The sequence below is a fragment of the Symphalangus syndactylus genome, chromosome 2, assembly GCF_028878055.3.
Source record: "Symphalangus syndactylus isolate Jambi chromosome 2, NHGRI_mSymSyn1-v2.1_pri, whole genome shotgun sequence".
Lineage (NCBI taxonomy): Eukaryota > Metazoa > Chordata > Mammalia > Primates > Hylobatidae > Symphalangus > Symphalangus syndactylus.
In genome coordinates, this window is record NC_072424.2 from 128954925 (window position 1) to 128974027 (window position 19103).

The 19103-nt window shown below is 45.3% G+C and overlaps 1 protein-coding gene across 3 annotated transcripts in view; it reads left to right on the forward strand.

Annotated features, from left to right (window-relative positions):
* Positions 1–1951: 1951 nt before the first annotated feature.
* The window catches only part of AKAP12 (A-kinase anchoring protein 12), a 122430-nt gene continuing 105278 nt past the window's right edge, over positions 1952–19103 (forward strand). The window contains exons 1-2 of one of the 3 annotated variants that reach the window (XM_055267449.2): positions 1952–2021; positions 2379–2685. In XM_055267449.2, the coding sequence (XP_055123424.2) occupies positions 2524–2685 (162 nt within the window). In that variant the 5' untranslated portion in view covers positions 1952–2021; positions 2379–2523. Of the gene's footprint in view, positions 2022–2152; positions 2686–5709; positions 5734–19103 lie in introns of those variants that run through there. The other 2 variants (XM_055267447.2, XM_055267452.2) reach the window with 2 other exon arrangements.

The following is a 19103-nucleotide window of genomic DNA, read 5'->3' on the forward strand; positions in this document are numbered from 1 at the left end:
GAGAACACAGTTGATGGAAAGGGAAGGGGAGTGCCATGCGGTGGTGAAGTGTGAACCTTGAAGGCAGATGCCAGTTGGACTTCCTGCTCTTCCAACTCCTGGGTGTGAAACCTAAAGCACACAATTTAATTCCTCTGGGCCTACTCCTCCCCCACCTGCCAATGGTAAAATGAGAATAATACTGTCTATCCCATGGGGTTATTGTAAAGATTATTATGTAAAGTGCATTGAACAGTGCCTGGTACAGAATAAGAATTCTAATGTTTCCTAAATAGTCAAAATTTAAGTCAAAATGGCAGAAATGTGTGTAAATTCCTAAAACTAAGCATTTTGCAAATATACTGTTTCTTAAGAGATAAACTCTAGATAAATTGGCCTTTGTGTAGTCCTTTAAATAAAAATAATTAATTCAGAAAACAGGCCCAGTGTGGTGGTTCACACCTATAATCCCAGCACTTTGAGAGGCCAAGGCAGGAGGATCACTTGAGCCCAGTTCAACACTAGCCTGGGCAACACAGCGAGACCTTGTCTCAAAAAAGAAAAAGAAAAAAAATCAATTCAGAAAACAAATTTGATGGTGAGTAAGTAACCTATGGTTCCCAGGGTACCATTCGATTCATGCAATTCATTAGGCATGAAACGTCCTAGTGCTGAACTACTGCTTACACCAACGTTCTACAAAATTGTACTAAATCTGAGTATGAGATATCTATCTGGAATTTAGTGTGAATATTCCGAAAGTTTCTTCCTTCTTTCTTTCTTTTTTTTTTTTTTTTTTTTGACAGAATCTTGCTCTGTCGACTAGGATGGAGTGTAGTGGCACAATCATAGCTCACTGCAGCCTCGAATTCCTGGGCTGAAGTCGTCCTTCCACCCCAGCCTCCCCAGCCTCCTGAGTAGCTGGGACTACAGGTGCACCACTGCGCCTAGCTAATTTTTCTATTTTTTGTAGAGACAAGGTCTCGCTATGTTAACCAGGCTGGTTTCTTCATTCTTTTTTTTTTTTTTGAGACGGAGTCCCGCTGTGTCGCCCAGGCTGGAATGCAGTGGCGCGATCTCAGCTCACTGCGAGCTCCGTCTCCTGGGTTCACGCCATTCTCCTGCCTCAGCCTCCCGAGTAGCTGGGACTACAGGCGCCCGCCAACATGCCCGGCTAATTTTTTGCATTTTTAGTAGAAACGGGGTTTCACCGTGTTAGCCAAGATGGTCTCGATCTCCTGACCTCGTGATCCGCCCGTCTCGGCCTCCCAAAGTGCTGGGATTACAGGCGTGAGCCACCGCGCCCGGCTGGTTTCTTCATTCTTAATGGAGATTCAAAGTATTTGTGAAAACTGGGGCACTCGATTGCTAGTTACAACTGGAATAAATTTTGTCTTTCAGCCCCAAAGCCTTAATGCTTTGCGCCAAGCAATCCAGCTACAAATTTAATTTAGTTCAAATACTTATTGATTGGCTGCCATGTTCATATAATACATATTATATTCAAGGGTCGGAAATGAAAGGATGCAAGCCACTTGTATTGATATTATTTAGTCTTCATCTTTTGAGAAAGGCTGATGGCAAAGGAACAGATCTATGCTGTCATGCCTCAGCATCGCGCGGAGCAGAGGTGGCCTGGATGGGTAACCCCCAGCACAGGCCCTCAAAGAAGGACGGGCACATTTCCGGTAACAGCCTCATTTCCCCCGTTCCGTTCCCCGGGGGAAGGGGGGCGGCTAGCACTGCTGATGGCATCGCCTGACATCACTTGTTCCGGAGGATAGGAGAGCGTGGGCCTGCGTGGCCCACCTCATCCGTGGCCTGACTGCGTTAACCTCTCGGTTCCCTGCTCTTGCCACGTGAGGTGCCCAAATATGGTCGCACTCAGGAGGAGCCAGGGAGCGCTTGCCTTTCTCCTGCTAATGGGGAGGAGGCTGGAACAAATGTTTGGAGTTAAACACAGTCTGCAGGAAAGCAAACGGGGACTCGGACTCGCTCCTGGGCGAGCTGAAAGTCGGCTGCAGCAGAAGCTCCTGCCTTGGGTGATCCATCATTTAATAAACCCCAGAGAATCCAGTGTCACCGGCAGGCTTTTTGCTCCCCTGCTCTCTTGCCTTCTGAGGCCCTGGGTCGTCCCCGCAGCTCTAGTCCCCCTGTTAGAAACAGGAGGCGCCCGAGGGCCGGTGGGCTGCTGCCTGGACCTGAGCTGGCGCGTCGCAGCGCCTCTGGTCCCGGCAGCCTGGGGGCAGATGCTGCTGCAAGGCGTGTCTGGGGCTGTGCTCATGTGATGAAGCGAGGGAAAAACCAGGGGGAGGGAGGCGGAGGCTAAGAGGTGGCCTTTTTTTTTTTTTCCTTTTCTTTTAAGGAGTTTGCCGCGAGCGCGTCTCCTTCATTCGCAGGCTGGGCGCGTTCGCAGGAGGCTGGCGGCGAAGGAAGGCGCTCTTGGGACCTCGCGGGCGCGCGTCTTTTGGCTCTTGCCCCTGTCCCTGCGGCTTGGGGAAGGCGTAACCCGGCGGCTAGGCGCGGGAGAAGTGCGGAGGAGCCATGGGCGCCGGGAGCTCCACCGAGCAGCGCAGCCCGGAGCAGCCGCCCGAGGGGAGCTCCACGCCGGCTGAGCCCGAGCCCAGCGGCGGCGGCCCCTCGGCCGAGGCGGCGCCAGACACCACCGGGGCCCCCGCCATCGCTGCCGCGGACCCCGCCACCAAGGTACGGGCGTGCCGGGCCACCTGCGCCGGGAGGCGCGGGTCTTTGGGGTGGGGGTGGGGGGTCCCTCCGATTTCCGCCGAGAGAACTTCCTAGCCCATCCAGCCCCATCTGCAAACTCAGGAGTGCGAACCCCTCTTTGGAGGCTTTTCAGGGTCTTTTGCGCCGGGGCGGGGCCAGAGCAGCGGCGAGCGCGGCGGGGGGCTTGCATCTTTGTCGCGGGTCTCCAGGGGAGGCGACTGCGCCATCCGCAGTAATAAAACCCGCGCCCTGCCCACGGCGGCTGAGCCTTTCTCCGCACTCTTCCGGTGGGAGCCATCCAGCCCGAGGCGGAGGAGCTGCGCGGGGGGATCCGTGGAGAATGGACCCCGGGCCGGCCCTCCGGAGCTCGGAGATGGGGAAAGTCAGCTGTGAGGCCAGAACGCGTGGTGGAGCCTGCCGGGGAGCCCAACCACCCTCGGGTTCCCCGCCGCGTACCGCCCTGGATGCCAGCGGTGCCTGGAGCGAGCGGGTTTGGTACCCAGTCCTCCTGCGGCAGCGGCCCAAGCAGGCACCGCCTTCCCGAGGCAAAGCCTGGGGTGTAGCTCGCTCGGAGCCTGGGAAAACCTGGGCAGGCGCTGCGTTTCCAGAAGGAATGACAGGTTTCGCAAACCAGCCAGCGCCCTCGCGTTCGCTCAGCGCTTTGCCTGCAGACTCAGTTGGCCAAACACACAGTAGAGTGGCTAGAAGTTCTCGAAGGATGGGGTCGGAGTGTAACGAGCATTCCGGGTACTCTTCCCTGGACGCAGTGCTGAAACGACTGCATTTTATCGGCTTCAGTCTTCAAGGCTGGAATATTTCTTGTGGGCCAGGACAGCCGCCAAGACTGTGGCTTGTTCTGGTCGTGGTATTTTAGATGTATTTTCCAGCGCGTGTATTCATTAGCAAGGCTTCACTCTACTGGTATCACAAAGGTACCCTTGTGATACCTTGTAGAAAGATGTGGATAACCATGTTTAATAGTTAAATTTGCGGTATGTCAAATTTGAGGATAGAGCACGTGAGTTATCGCAGGAGGTGTAGATGTTTACAATATGAAAAAAAAAAAAAGGAACCTACAACCATGACCTAATTGCCTTGACCTCCTTAGCTGTCCTAGTCTCATTTGGGCTGAGAGACTGCTGTTAATAATATAGTTTTTACCTCCAGTCTTTGATTCGTAACTACTTGTAAAATCCGTGGTCCCTAGATATTAAGTACTAACTGTGCCTCTGTGCTATGTAGGTTTTTCTAAGAGATGCTTAAGCTTCTGGCCTGAGGAATGTACTATCCTTTTGAGATCCAAGTCGCATTTTAATACTTACTGTATGCACATAATGTTTTGATGCCAGCTACTGTCAAAGTGGCTCTGTAATCAGTGTTCAGAGTCTAGTGATGAAAATAATTTTAAGGTATAATTGCTAAAAACTTGCAGTTGGGTGACATTCCCCCCACCGCCCCGGCTTTTATACTCCTTCAGATCTTACTAACTGTCCACCCTGAAATACGGGATTTATTCCCTTCCCAGTAAACTTGAATTTGTTTATTTAAAAATATTCCTTCCGTTCTCTTTTTCCTTCTTCCATAACCTTATCCTTTTCCTCTTTCCAAGTTGCCAACCGTCTTGAAGCAGCCAAACAACCTCCTTTTAAAACATCACTTAAATGACATCCAGAATATCATTGAACTTGTTGGCATAGTGCCCAGTTATCAATTTGGAGACAAATCAATACACTTACATGTATCCTTGGAATGTATTTAGTTTTCATTTAAACTAGCCAAATTTATCACTCAGGCTTTGAACACAAATGTCTTTTCAAAAGGACTCCCCAATTAAGAATGACTCAGCACCATGGCCCTTGCCTCCCCTCTTCTCGTTAAGCTCCAATTCCTGACCTCCAAGTAATCCCATCTCCCACTCCAGGCTCCGTGGCACCATGGACCCGTCCCAGCAGTTTTCACATGTGTGGGTTTAGTGTTCTGGCTGTTCTGAATACTTCACAGGGACAGGGAACACGCCTGGTTGTGCCGACCAACGGTGTACCTTCATGCGTGCCATGCTGTCTGGCAGAGTCAGCTCTCAGGAATACTTGTGGAAAGAGGAAGGGGTGATATTGGCTCCTTGGTTTTGATTGGAGAATATCAAGTTGGAGAATACCTTGACCTATCTGATTTTACTACAATTTAACCCTTGATCATTTCATTATCACGTGAGACTGATGATGATAGTGACTATGGCAAGTCAGTCTGTTCGGTTATTAATAGATCAAGTGACTACTTTGGCCAAAAACCTCAGATTTGGGGGCTTTGGATTCTGTTTCTCTAGATATAGAGTGACTTGTTAGCGTTGCAATTTTAAATTGGGTTTTATCTTAAATAGACAAATATATTAAGTGCATATGGCTCAAATGAGACCATTTCATACCCTGAGTTACATAGGATTATGTCTTGAACTTCCTTGATGTGTCTATGGACGGTTGGGGAGGTTTAAGCTAATACATCATTTTTCCCTCCTTGGATAGAATGTGATCATTAATTAAAGGTTGTAGGCAGATCTTTTTCTATCTAATAGCTGACATTTATATCACATGCATGGTATCTGTTTATCAATTGGATTGACTTTCCTTTTTTTTCTGCTAATTTTAATTACCAGTTACTGACTAAGTGCCCTTTACTGAACGGACATTACGCTGGTTGAATTATCACTTGTATTAGGTCAAATGGAGAGTTAAACAAGCTTTTGATTACCCAGGCTTAACAGTTAGATGCACTAAAGCAGAAATCTTGGTTTTATCTATGGTGCATTTCTGTAAAATGGAAGGAGTTTTTATCTTCTATTCAATCTTTTGTAATCTTTATTTTTTCCCTTAGATCCAGAGATAGACTGGAAATCTTTTACAGTCTTTATATGTAAGATCCGGGCGGGGGCGAGGGGGGAGTGGCTTGATCTGTTATCTGCCAGGGTTTAATTTTGAGACATGGCCGTTTCACAACTGCAGGGTGCAGGAAGATTAGATGACCTGAATGCTGGTGGTAAGTAAAGCCTCACACTTCACATTATTCTTTGTCTGTTTTTAAAAATTTGTCTTAAAAAAATATTAAGGTGGCAACATATTCAGGTGGCAACAGAGGGTGGGGTGAGCAGTGACAAACTGACTTCCATGTGTCTGGCTAATCTTGATTTCTGGAGCCAGGCTCCAGACTAAGTCTGGACAATCATAATTAATTAGCCTTTCTATATTTATTGCCTGATGAGTGATTTCAATGCTGGACATTGAACAATGGTCTGTTGCAACAGGGTGAGGCCATTGTCTCTGGCAGGTGGGGAGATGGGGACTCTTGTTAGCTCCACAAGCTATGGTTCCATTTGATTACAAGAGCCATGAATCACCAAAACATAAAGATGTACTCAAATAGAAGAATCCATTGTCTGACTGGTAAATTTAAGGATGTGTTTGACTCTCATGCATTAAAACAGACAATTGGCCGGGCGCGGTGGCTCACGCCCGTAATCCCAGCACTTTGGGAGGCTGAGGTGGGTGGATCACAAGGTCAGGAGATCGAGACCATCCTGGCTAACACTGTGAAACCCCATCTCTACTAAAAATACAAAAAATTAGCCGGGCGTGGTGGTGGGCTCCTGTAGTCCCAGCCACTCGGGAGGCTGACACAGGAGAATGGCGTGAACTCGGGAGGCGGAGTTTGCAATAAGCCGAGATGGAGCCACTGCACTCCAGTCTGGGCGACAGAGCGAGACTCTGTCTCAAAGAAAAAAAAAAAATAGACAGTTGAGGCGGCCAGCTGCATTTCATAATTCTTCCATAAGCTGAGGTCATATGCTTCCTCCTATTTGCCACTTGTTTAGCAATGGAAATGGAGAATGAAGATGGCCTCAAAGTGACTACATCACCAGTGTTACAAAAATGGGCCAGAATTTAAGGCAAGAATTATATGTTGCTTAATAGAGGGATGTTTCTGTGTCTGTGGCTACCTATATTCCTGTGGATTTTCACCAGATTATAAGAGCTGCTACTTTCTGATCAGAGCAGAGACCAAAAATTGGAGATATGGATGTGGGGATGATTCTTTTGGGTACCGATAGACTGCAGGAATCGCACGGCTTCCTTTAAATCCATTACAGCTTATGGGCTAGTGGATGAATAAGATCAGTGGGGATTTTCACTTGAAATATTTCCTTCTATGAAGAAAAGGCCTTGAAATGTGCATCCTCTTTTGGGTTGACTAATTTCTATGCCTTTACAGCTTTAAGCTGACATTTTAAGATTATTCTAGTTTGGATCTTGTAAGATAACAAAATGGAAATAAAATGTTTTGTTTTTAAAAATACTAATAAATTATTTATTTTCCTTTGTCTTAGTTAGTTTTAATACATATTCAGTGGTTAAAGAACACCAGTGCAGGAAAACTCAAACTAAATGGCATCATCCCCCGTCTCTATAATTCTATATGCAGTAGCCATTCATGAAGTTAGAAATTAGAATTTATAGTACTAAGCATTCTAAGAAAAATTAAGCCAGTACATTTATCTCTTGAAAAAAAAAAAAAAAAACAACTGAATTTCCTTGAACTGAATTCTTTTTTTTTTTTTTTTTTTTGAGACAGAGTTTCCCTCTTGTTGACCAGGCTGTAGTGCAATGGCACAATCTTGGCTCACTGCAACCTTTGCCTCCTGGGTTCAAGCGATTCTTCTGCCTCAGCCTTCCGAGTAGCTGGGATTACAGGCGCCCACCACCATGCCCAGCTAATTTTCTGTATTTTTAGTAGAGATGGGGTTTCACCATGTTGGCCAGGCTGGTCTCAAACTCCTGACCTCATGATCCACCCAGCTGAGGCAAGAGAATGGCATGAACCCGGGAGATGGAGCTTGCAATGAGCCGAGATGGCACCACTGCACTCCAGCCTGGGCGACAGAGAGAGACTCTGTCTCAAAAAAAAAAAAAAGATCAAAAGCATTTGTTTACCCTTATTAATGATTTTTATTTAAAGTCATTGCATAGCAAGATTCATTTAATGTTTATTTTTTTAAAAATATGAATGATTGAGAACTTAAATTTATAAGTAGGGTAAATTACTTACAAATTTAAGTAATAATTTGAAGCCAATATGATGGCTTCTTACATATTCTTTCAAAAACTTAATGCACATGAAAGTAGATAAAAATGGCACAGTCTTTTCCATTTCAGAAAAAGACCATATCACGTGTAGATTCTGGAACTTTAGGTTTTGGATGTCTTTTCATATCAGGACATAAATAACTGCCCCCATTCTTATTAATTTGGGTGCATAAATTTCCCTTTTGTGGGTTGAAGCCCTGTAATGATTTGACCAATTCCTTGGGTTTCTATTTAGATTGTCCTAGTCCATAAGTGTAATTGCTGAATTGCAAGCTTTATATGCATTTAAAAATTTAACCCGGCAAGGTGTGGAGGCTCATGCCTGTAATCCCAGCACTTCGGGAGGCCGAGGCAGGTGAATCACGAGGTCAGGAGTTCGAGACCAGCCTGGCCAACATGGTGAAACCTCGTCTCTACTAAAAATACAAAAAATTAGCTGGGTGTGATGGCGGGTCCTGTAATCCCAGCTACTTGGGTGGCTGAGGCAGGAGAATCTCTTGAACCTGGGAGGGGGAGATTGCAGTGAGCTGAGATCTCACCAGTGCATTCCAGCCCGGGCGACAGTGCAAGACTCCGTCTCAAAAACAAAAACAAAAAATTTAGGCCAGGCACGGTGGCTCACGCTTGTAATCCCAGCACTTTGGGAGGCCGAGACGGGCGGATCACGAGGTCAGGAGATCGAGACCACGGTGAAACCCTGTCTCTACTAAAAATACAAAAAATTAGCCGGGCGTGGTGGCGGGCGCCTGTAGTCTCAGCTACTTGGAGAGGCTGAGGCAGGAGAATGGCGTGAACCCGGGAGGCGGAGCTTGCAGTGAGCCGAGATTGCACCACTGCACTCCAGCCTGGGCGACAGAGCGAGAGTCTGTCTCAAAAAAAAAAAAAAAAAATTAACCCTTCCTAAATTGACTTTCCAAAGAGGTTCTACCACTTTGCACTCCCACCGTGGAGATCAGCACTTGTTTTCCCATGCTTTGCCTTCATGGGTATCAGATTTTCCAGTTCTTGCCAATGTGCTAGGTGAAGAATGGTACCTCAGTTTCCTTGGTGCATTTTTAACTGTGAAGTTGAATGCCTCATCATGTTTCTCTGCCATGTGCTTGCCATCTGATCATGCACTGGCCTGGCTGTCAGAGCATGAAAGGCTATGGTTTGTTTTACTGTTAATTACTTTTCATTTTCATTTGCATTTAACTTTAATTTTATTTATTTATTGTTTTTGAGATAGGCTGTCATTCTATTGCCCAGTCTGGAATGCGGTGGTGCAATCTTGGTTGACTGCAGCCTCGACCTCCTGGGCTCAAATGACCCTCCTACCTCAGCCTCCCGAGTAGCTGGGACTACAGGCACACACCACCAGGTAGCTGGGACTACAAGTGCATACCACCATGTCTGGCTAATTTTGTTTATTTTTGGTAGAGACAGGGTCTCACTGTGTTGCCCAGGCTGGTCTGGACCTCCTGGACTCAAGAAATCCTCCCACTTCAGCCTCCCAAAGTGCTGGGATTACAGGTGTGAGCCCCCATGCCCAGCCCAATTAATTTTTAAAGTTTTTTTTTTTCTGGCCAGGTGTGGGGGCTCACACCTGTAATCCCAGCACTTTGAGAGGCCAAGAAGGGAGGATCAGGATCACTCGAGGCTAAGAGTTCAAGTGGCCTGGGCAACATAGCAAGACCCTATCTCTACAAAAAATAAAAAATGTAGCTGAGTGTGGTGGCGTGTATCTGTAGTCCTAGCTACTTGGAAGGCTGAGGTGAGAGGGTTGCTTCCACCCAGGAGTATGAGGCTGCAGTGAGCTATGATCATGCTACTGCACTATATAGCCTGGGTGACAGAGCAAGCAAGACCCTATCTCTAAAAAACAAAACAAAACAAAACAAAACAAAAACAAAAAAATCTTTTCCCCAGAAATTACTCAAATTGGAAAAAAGCAAGTTCAGGAATAAAAACCCAGCTGAGGTAGAGCAGTCTTACTCTTCTTTGCTCCTTTTCCTTTCCGGATTAATGAACCATCTTTAAATTTATTTGCTTGGAGAATGACCTACTTCTTTAGCTATCACTTTTAAAATTTCTTCTCTTGGAACAATCTAAAATCATTTAGTTGCCAGAAATTACTTTATGGTCATGATCCGTGAAATGTTGAGATCAGGGATTGGAAGCAGCAGAAATCCACCTCTTGGGAAAACAATAGGGTGAAGGCTCACCTGGGATCCTCTCCTGTTCTCACAACAGCCTGGCTCTGTTAACTGGATGGTATACACGGATTTTCTGAGAAAAACGTAGGTGTTCAAAGCACAGGAAACTATCTGGGACACCGGGACACCGTTAGGTGCCTCTTAATACAAGTATTCATTTCAGGTTCAAAGCTTTTTGTCTTCCCTATGATTTCTCTGTGATGTTTTTTAAATGGGGGAAACCCTGTAGTTTCACTCTGCCTAATCTTAATCCCAGTTGTAGTAACATGTCATTTTCATGTTTGATTTCAAAATGAAATGAACCAAAATTTAAGAAGGAGAGATTACCACAGTTTATTGGCTGACCATCTATTTGTTATATACAAACACTGCAAACTGGGAGTATTGAAGGATTAAATTTTTCCTGGTTCCCAAACCTGGTGGTGCTATTGAATCACCTAGGGAGCTTTTCAAAGACACCCCTACACCTCATCCTGGATTTATTGAATTAAAATCCCAGGCAATCTCAGGGTCTGGGATTCTGTGATTTTTTTTTTTTTTTTGAGGGACAGGGTCTCACTGTGTTTCCCAGGCTAGTCTTGAACTCCTGGACTCAGGCCATCGTTTGGCCTCAACCTCCTGAGTAACTGACACTACCAGCTCCTGCCACTGTGCTGGGATTCTGTAGTCTTAAAATGCTCATCAGATGTTCTAATGTGTGAGGTGTGGGCTCTGTTACCTTAAGGGAGGGGAAAGAGTAGGCATAAGAGCTGAATAAGGGCCAGGGAGAGGTTCAGGTCTAGGTGACACTGGGTGATAGCGTGCACAAATTTCACTGAGATTGGAACTCGCGTGGGTGAGAGGGAAGGTTTCACATGATGGAAGAGTACCATTTTCCTTCACACGTCTGGAGGATAAAATAAAGGAAAATATTTCTTCCACATAATTTCATTCCTTTGTTTGACTATATTAAAAAGTGGGTTGCTGGCTGGGCATGGTGGCTCACGCCTGTAATCCCAGCACTTTGGGAGGCCGAGGCGGGCGGATCACGAGGTCAGCAGTTCAAGACTAGCCTGGCCAACATGGTGAAACCCCATCTCTATTAAAAATACAAAAATTAGCCAGGTGTAGTGGTATGTACCTGTAATCCCAGCTACTCGGGAGGCTGAGGCAGGAGAGTCGCTTGAACCTAGGAGGTGGAGGTTGCAGTGAGCCGAGACCGCGCCATTGCACTCCAGCCTGGGTAACAGAGCAAGACTCTGTCTCAAAAAAAAAAAAAAAAAAAAAAGTGGGTTCCTAACGGAGGCTTTTCTAAATAAATTGTGCCATTCAAGGTAAGTAGGTGTTCAGTGAAATGCCCCTATCCTTACTGAGCCAGAAGCTGTGACTTTTCAGTGTTCCGCTTCCATCTCATTGCCTCCTAAGCCCTCTTCCCTTATTTATCAATTTAAAACTTCCCTTGTGCTGAATAAGTAGACACTAGCTAAGGGCTTAGTTTATGGCATTTGACTGGTCCAAAAATCTGTAAAGAAATCTTAAAACCTACCAAGTTGTTGAAGAATAGAGTTCTGGCTTTCTCGGCCACTTACTATTCAATCTTGATTTCATAAATATTTCTTTTTTAATTTCTTCTATTTATTTTTTAATATAATAGAGACAAGGTCTCACTGTGTTGCCAAGGCTGGTCTCGAACTCCTGAGCTCAAGTGATCCTCCTGCCTTGGCCTCCCAAAGTGCTGGCTTACGGGGTGAGCCACCCACGCCTGGCCATTTCATAAATACTTCTTTACTAGCTTCTGTACTCCAGGAACTGTGCTAGGAACTGGGGAAACAGAAGTTCAGTTCTAAAAAAGTTAAAGTTCTCTTTTTCATATGTTTAGATCTTTATTCCACTAGCTATTGATTATGTCTAGAAGGAGAAATCTTAGGCCGGGCGCGGTGGCTCACGCTTGTAATCCCAGCACTTTGGGAGGCCGAGGCGGGCGGATCACGAGGTCAGGAGATCGAGACCACGGTGAAAACCCCGTCTCTACTAAAAATACAAAAAAATTAGCCGGGCGTAGTGGCGGGGGCCTGTAGTCCCAGCTACTCGGAGAAGCTGAGGCAGGAGAATGGCGTGAACCCGGGAGGCGGAGCTTGCAGTGAGCCGAGATTGCGCCACTGCACTCCAGCCAGGGCGACAGAGCGAGACTCCGTCTCAAAAAAAAAAAAAAAAAAAAAAAAAAAAAAAGAAATCTTAAATTCATTTTTATATGGGTTATCTATTGCTCCAGTACCATTGATTAAAAAGTTACCTCTTGTTAAAACTCAAGTTTCCATATATGCATAAACCTGTTTATTGATTTATTGATTCCTTTTACTTTTCAATTTTTTCTGCTGTGTTTATTTGTGCAATAAACTGAAAGCATTGTGGGAGTGGCTAAACATCCGATCAATTATAATAGCAAGCCCATGGTTTAAAATAGTTTTATATTCTACATCTCAAGTGTTACCCTCGTCTCTTTCATGGCTATGGTGACTTCATACATACATAAATACCAACATGTGGCTCGTGGGCATGGTGGCTCACACCTGGTGGGCATGGTGGCTCATGCCTGTAATCCCAGCACTTTGGGAGGCGAAGGTGGGAGGATCACTTGAGCCTAGGAGTTCAAGATCAGCCTAGGCAGCATAGTGAGACCCCACTGCTACAAAAAATTTAAAAATTAGCCAAGTGTGGTGGCACATGCCTGTAATTCCAGCTACTTGGGAGTCTGAGGTGGGAAGATCACTAGAGCCCGGGAAGTTGAAGCTGCAGAGACCCTGTCTCAAAAAAATAAATAGGCTGGGCGTGGTGGCTCACGCGTGTAATCCCAGCATTTGGGAGGCTGAGGCGGGTGGATCATTTGAGGTCACGAGTTTGAGACCAGTCTGACCAACATGGTGAAACTCCGCTTTACTAAAAATACAAAAAAGTTAGCCGTGGCCAGGCGCGGTGGCTCACGCCTGTAATCCCAGCACTTTGGGAGGCCGAGGCGGGCGGATCACGAGGTCAGGAGATCGAGACCATCCTGGCTAACACGGTGAAACCCCGTCTCTACTAAAAAAATACAAAAAATTAGCCGGGCGAGGTGGCAGGCGCCTGTAGTCCCAGCTACTCGGGAGGCTGAGGCAGGAGAATGGCGTGAACCCCGGGGGGCGGAGCCTGCAGTGAGCCGAGAACGCGCCACTGCACTCCAGCCTGGGTGAAAGAGCAAGACTCCGTCTCAAAAAAAAAAAAAAAAAAAAAAAGTTAGCCGGGTGTGCTGGCGGGCGCCTGTAGTCCCAACTACTTGAGGGGCTGAGGCAGGAGAATCGCTTGAACCCAGGAGGCGGGGCTTGCAGTGAAGCCGAGATTGCACCACTGCACTCCAGCCTGGGAGACAGAGTGAGTGAGACTCTGTCTCAAGAAACAGATAAATAAATAAATAGAAGTAAAGCAGAGATTTGAGGCAGACTCTCTAGATAATGACAGAGGGCTTCCATGAGCTCAAAACATTTCTCTAATAGTGGTCTGCGTCACAGCAGAGACCACTGGCTTTGGGGGCCATGGAGGCTTTTGGAGTATTGGGCAAGGGAGGCACAGCTGAAGGTCAAGTTTCTTTTTTTTTTTTTTTTTTTGAGATGGAGTCTCGCTCTGTCACTCAGGCTGGAGTGCAGCGGCGTGATCTCAGCTTATTGCACCCCAGCCTCCCGGGTTCAAGATTCTCATGCCTCAGCCTCTCGAGTAGCTGGGACTACAGGTGCATGCCACCATGCCTGGCTAATTTTTGTATTTTTAGTAAAGACAGAGTTTCACCATGTTGGCCAGGCTGGTCTCAAAATCTTGACCTCAGGTGATCCACCTGCTTTGGCCTCCCAAAGTATTGGGATTACAGGTGTGAGCTACCGCGCCCAGCCAGAAAGTCAAATTTTTTAGGAAAAGAGATGATCAACACTGAACGACCTGATAGTGGCTATGGAGAAGTGCAGGTGGAGCTAAAAGTGAGTCTTAGTAGAAGAGAGGACTTAGAGGTGAGCATCGTGGCTCATGGTGGACCTGGTATTCCCAGTACTTTGGGAGGCCAAGGTGGGAAGATCATTTGACTACAGGAGTTTGAGACCAGCCTGGGCAAGATAGCAAGACCCCTGTCTCTGAAAAATAAAAATAAAAAGATGAGAAAACGAGATAAAAGAGATGCCGCCGGATGAGCAGTTGGCAGATCGTGATGGCATCATGCCACAGTGACTGTTCTATCCCAGCATGGCTGGGTCCACCTGAAAATGAAAGAGCTGGTCATTGACTGCATTGCTTCCATTTGTAGGCAAAGAAATGAGGTTGCTTGGGGAATGCGTACCTTTCCCCCCAGAGAAGACATTTTCACTTTGTAATTTTTCCATCTCCATTGTCTGCCCTTTGGTTTGTCGTTCAGAATACAATTTATGATTTATTTTTCTTTGTGTCTGAGCCTATGATTTTTTATTGAATTGAGCCATTACAGGCCCTGGGTTTTACCTGCCACAAATGATGAATTTCTATTGTCACTCCCTGATATTGACCACTTTTAGTGAAGACATGCTTCATTGGCTCCTAGTTTTCTTTACTCTGTAAAGTATATTTTGTTGTGATACGTAAGACAAGATTGTTGATGCATTTCAGTTTTTAACCTCTTTATGTTTTCAGTTCTTGGTGATAATTTTTCACAAAGTTATAGGAAATTACCCAAGCAGCCCCTGTGATCTTCAAGTTTCTCTTACTCAAGTTTCTCAAGCAGTCCCTGTGATCTTCAGAACCCAGCTTGTTCTTTGCCCAGAATGCTTTAGTTGTAGGCAAATTTGGGGGCTGAATTAACTTCCCAGCCTCTAGGAGGGCTGGACTGAAAGTCACAGATTTACCACATGCGCCTGCACCCTTGTCAACAAAAATGAAGTTAGAGTTATAGGCAGGTGACTGGAAAAACGGTAGATGGGATTGATAAATGTTTTTCAAAGAATTTTCGCATTTTCAAAGAATTTTCAAAGAATGCGTCTTTAGAAACTTTCATTTGAAATTGTTTTTCATTTGGATACATATGTAAAAGTCTTTTTTTTGTTTTAATTTTTTTTTTCTTTTAAAATAAAAAGAGACAGGTCTCGCTGTGTTGCCTAGGCTGGTCTCGAATTCTTGGGCTGAAAGGATGGATAGTCCCACCTGGGCCTCCTGAAATTAAAATTACAGGCATAAGCCACTGCACCCAGTCAAAACAGTCTTATTCAACATCAGTAATATATTGAATTCTGTAGAAATTTCAACCTTAGGTGGCCTATCTACTTTGAACTTACAATTGATATGCACTGCAGTACAAACTGGGAGGGAGAGGGGGAATAGGATTGTAGTCTACGGGAGATTGCTAAGAATTAGCCAATTTTGCTATGATGATTTTTGCACAAATGACTTTTTATTTATTTATTTATTTTTTTTTTTTTTGAGGCAGAGTCCTGCTCTGTTACCCAGGCTGGAGAGTGCAGTGGTGCTCACTGTGACCTCTGCCTCCCCGGTTCAAGAGATTCTCTTGCCTCAGCCTCTCGAGTAGCTGGGATTACAGGTGTGAGCCACCACACCTGGCTAATTTTTTTGTATTTTTAGTAGAGACAGGGTTTTACCATGTTGGCCAGACTGGTCTCCAACTCCTGACCTCAGGTAATCTGCCTCTCTGGGCCTCCCAAAGTGCTGGGACTACAGGTGTGAACCACTGTGCCTGGCCAGAAATGACATATTTAACCAATGCTTAGACATGAATTCCTGATTCCTATATTGTTAACCTAAATATTTAAATGGAAATTTTTGTTCTTGTTCTGCTCTGTTTTACATGAAATAAGTTATTGAAAAGCAGTGGAACATGTCACCACAAAAGTTTACTAAATTAGTCCTGACCGTTACAATCTTTGTATTCCACTGACAAAAGCAGCGGAATAAAATTTGAACAAAAAATAGTTGACCTTAATGTGAGCAAAAACCCAGTTGATTGGTTTTATAGCTGATTTATTTTCTTTGTAAAACCTTCAGGAGCTAAAGTTTAGTTTGAACTCAGTTAGAAGGCAGTTTTAGATCAGTTTTTTTTTTTTTTGAGACGGAGTCTCGCTCTCTCACCCAGGCTGGAGTGCAGTGGCGCGATCTCGGCTCACTGCAAGCTCTGCCTCCCGGGTTCACGCCATTCTCCTGCCTCAGCCTCCCGAGTAGCTGGGACTACAGGTGCCCGCCACCACGACCGGCTAATTTTTCTGTATTTTTAGTAGAGACGGGGTTTCACGGTGTTAGCCAGGGTAGTCTCGATCTCCTGACCACGTGATCCGCCCGCCTCGGCCTCCCAAAGTGCTGGGATTACAGGCTTGAGCCACCGTGCCCGGCCAGATCAGTCTTTTTTTTTTTTTTTGAGACGGAGTTTCACTCTGTTGCCCAGGCTGAAGTGCAGTTGTGTGATCTCGGCTCACTGCAACCTCCGCCTCCCAGGTTCAAGAGATTCTCCTGCCTTAGTCTTGCAAGTAGCTGGGATTACAGGCATGTGCCACCATGCCCAGCTAATTTTGTATTTTTAGTAGAGACCAGGTTTCACTAAGTTGGTCAGGCTGGTGTCGAACTCTTGATCTTAGGTGATCCACCCACCTCGGCCTTCCAAAGTGCTGGGATCAAAGGTGTGAACCACTGCGCCTGGCCTTAGATCAGTTTTCATTTTGTTTATAATACAGAAAGCTCATTTAGCCTTGATTAAGACAACGATCGGTTATTCGCTTGATACTCGTTAAAGACTCACTGAGGTTTTTGAATTTTTGTCCTAAACTGAGAATCTGGTGACTGAAGAGGGCTTACAATTTTATCTTGAATCGCAACAATGACAGAGATTTCAAGTCACTTCTGGAACTGGCCTGATAAACAATCTCTGCATGACAGGGAGGAATGCAAAGAATGCTCAAGTATTCAGGGAAGTAGGTCATGTTAAAGTATTACATTTGCCAGAGAAAGTTTCTCAAGCAGTCCCTGTGATCTTCAGAACCCAGCTTGTTCTTTGCCCAGAATGCTTTAGTTGTAGGCAAATTTGGGGGCTGAATTAACTTCCCAGCCTCTAGGAGGGCTGGACTGAAAGTCACAGATTCACCACACGCGCCTGCACCCTTGTCAACAAAAATGAAGTTAGAGTTATAGGCAGGTGACTGGAAAAACGGTAGATGGGATTGATAAATGTTTTTGTTTTGTTTTGTTTTGTTTTTGAGACGGAGTTTCACTCCTGTTGCCCAGGCTGGAGTGCAATGGCATGGCCACCGCGCCCGGCCGGGATTAATAAATGTTGTTTCTTTATTGTGCGATCCTGCAGTAAAAGTTGTTTAGAGTCAGGCGTAGTGGCTCATGCCTGTAATCCCAGTGCTTTGGGAAGCCGAGGCAGGAGGGTCATTCAAGCCCAGGAGTTAAACACCAGCCTGGCCAACATACTGGGACCCTGCCTCTACAAGAAATTAGCCAGGCATGGTGGCATATGCCTATAGTCCCAGCTACTCAGGAGGCTGAGGTGGGAGGATTGCTTGAGCCAGGGAGGTCTGGGCTACAGTGAGTCGTGGTTGAACCACTGCACTCCAGCCTGGGTGACAGGTTATCCAAAAACAAAACAAAAAAATTATTTAAAGAGCAAAAAGCAAGCACTGATGGACAATCAGTGTGTAAATAAATTTAGGAAGAAGGGAAAAACAGAGAGAGCCGCCTTTTAACTGAACCTGAACTTGGGGTCTTCCTTTGCTGCCAGTGTTCAGCACTGCAGGGGACCCAGCTGAGCATGTACCCAGGCATTTGTGGACTTAAACATGCTCATGTACCAGGTTTTGCCCTGAATTGCATCCAAGTGCTGGACAAGAGGCACCAATCTGACAGCGCTCAGAGATACTGAGTACCAGGAAAGGTGGCAGGGAGAAATTTGTGCTGAGTCTTTGCAGAATGGAGACGCACGAGAGAAAGAACCACTGAATAATGAGGCAGGAAAGAACCTCAGCCTGTTGGAAGAAATACTGATTGAAAAATAGTCTAGGAAAAGTTGAGTCGAAGCTTGGATTTTCCAGACTGCAGAACTTTCCAGAACCCTTAATATGTTAATAGTATTAATTATTAATCTTCAAAAGGGGAAATGGAATATGCATCTTTACCCAAATACAGTTCGGAAAGGCCAGGCTAGAGAAGAGAGCACAATTAGAAGAGCAATTCAGAAGCCTTTAGTAGTATTTTGTGGCTCTGCTGTGGAGAATTTTGAACAGTAGGGTGTGACTTCTGCATTTATTATGATCGCAATATAAAGCCAATAATTACCTAACTTTATATTCTAATCTGGGACTGAGAAAATAATTTTAAGATATTAAAGAAAATTTTCTCTTCTTTAGGAAGGGGAAAGGGTGGAATTTCATTTTCTTCATATAAAGATGATTGTATTTTATATATATATGTGTGTGTATATACACATATATAAATTTTATTTTATTTTTATTTTTTATTTCTTTTTTAGATGAAGTCTCACTCTGTCACCCAGGCTGGAGTGCAGTGACGCGATCTCGGCTCACTGCAACCTCCACCTCCCAGGTTCAAGAGATTCTCCTGCCTCATCCTCTCAAGTATCTGGAACTACAGGCATGTGCCACCATGCCTGCCTAATTTTTGTATTTTTAGTAGAGACGGGTTTTACCATATTGGCCAGGCTGGTCTCAAACTCCTGACTTCAGGTGATCTGCCTGCCTTGGCCTCCCAAAGTGTTGGGATTACAGATATGAGCCACAGCGCCCGGCCTATATATATATATAAACTTTAACCAAATATAGAGAGATTCTTATTCTTTAATCTTGGTTAAATGGAAAGATATGAAATATGCCACAACTTTAAAAAAAATAATTTCGCTTTTATTTTAGATTCAGGGGATGCATGTGCAGGTCTGTTATCTAGGTATATAGTGTGGTGCTGAGGTTTGGGGTACAATTGATCCCGTCCCCCAGGTGCTGAGCGTAGTACCTAATAGGTAGTTTTTCAACTTTTGCCCCCTCCCTCTCCCCCTTGTCTAGTAGTTCCCAGTGTCTACTGTTGCCATCTTTCT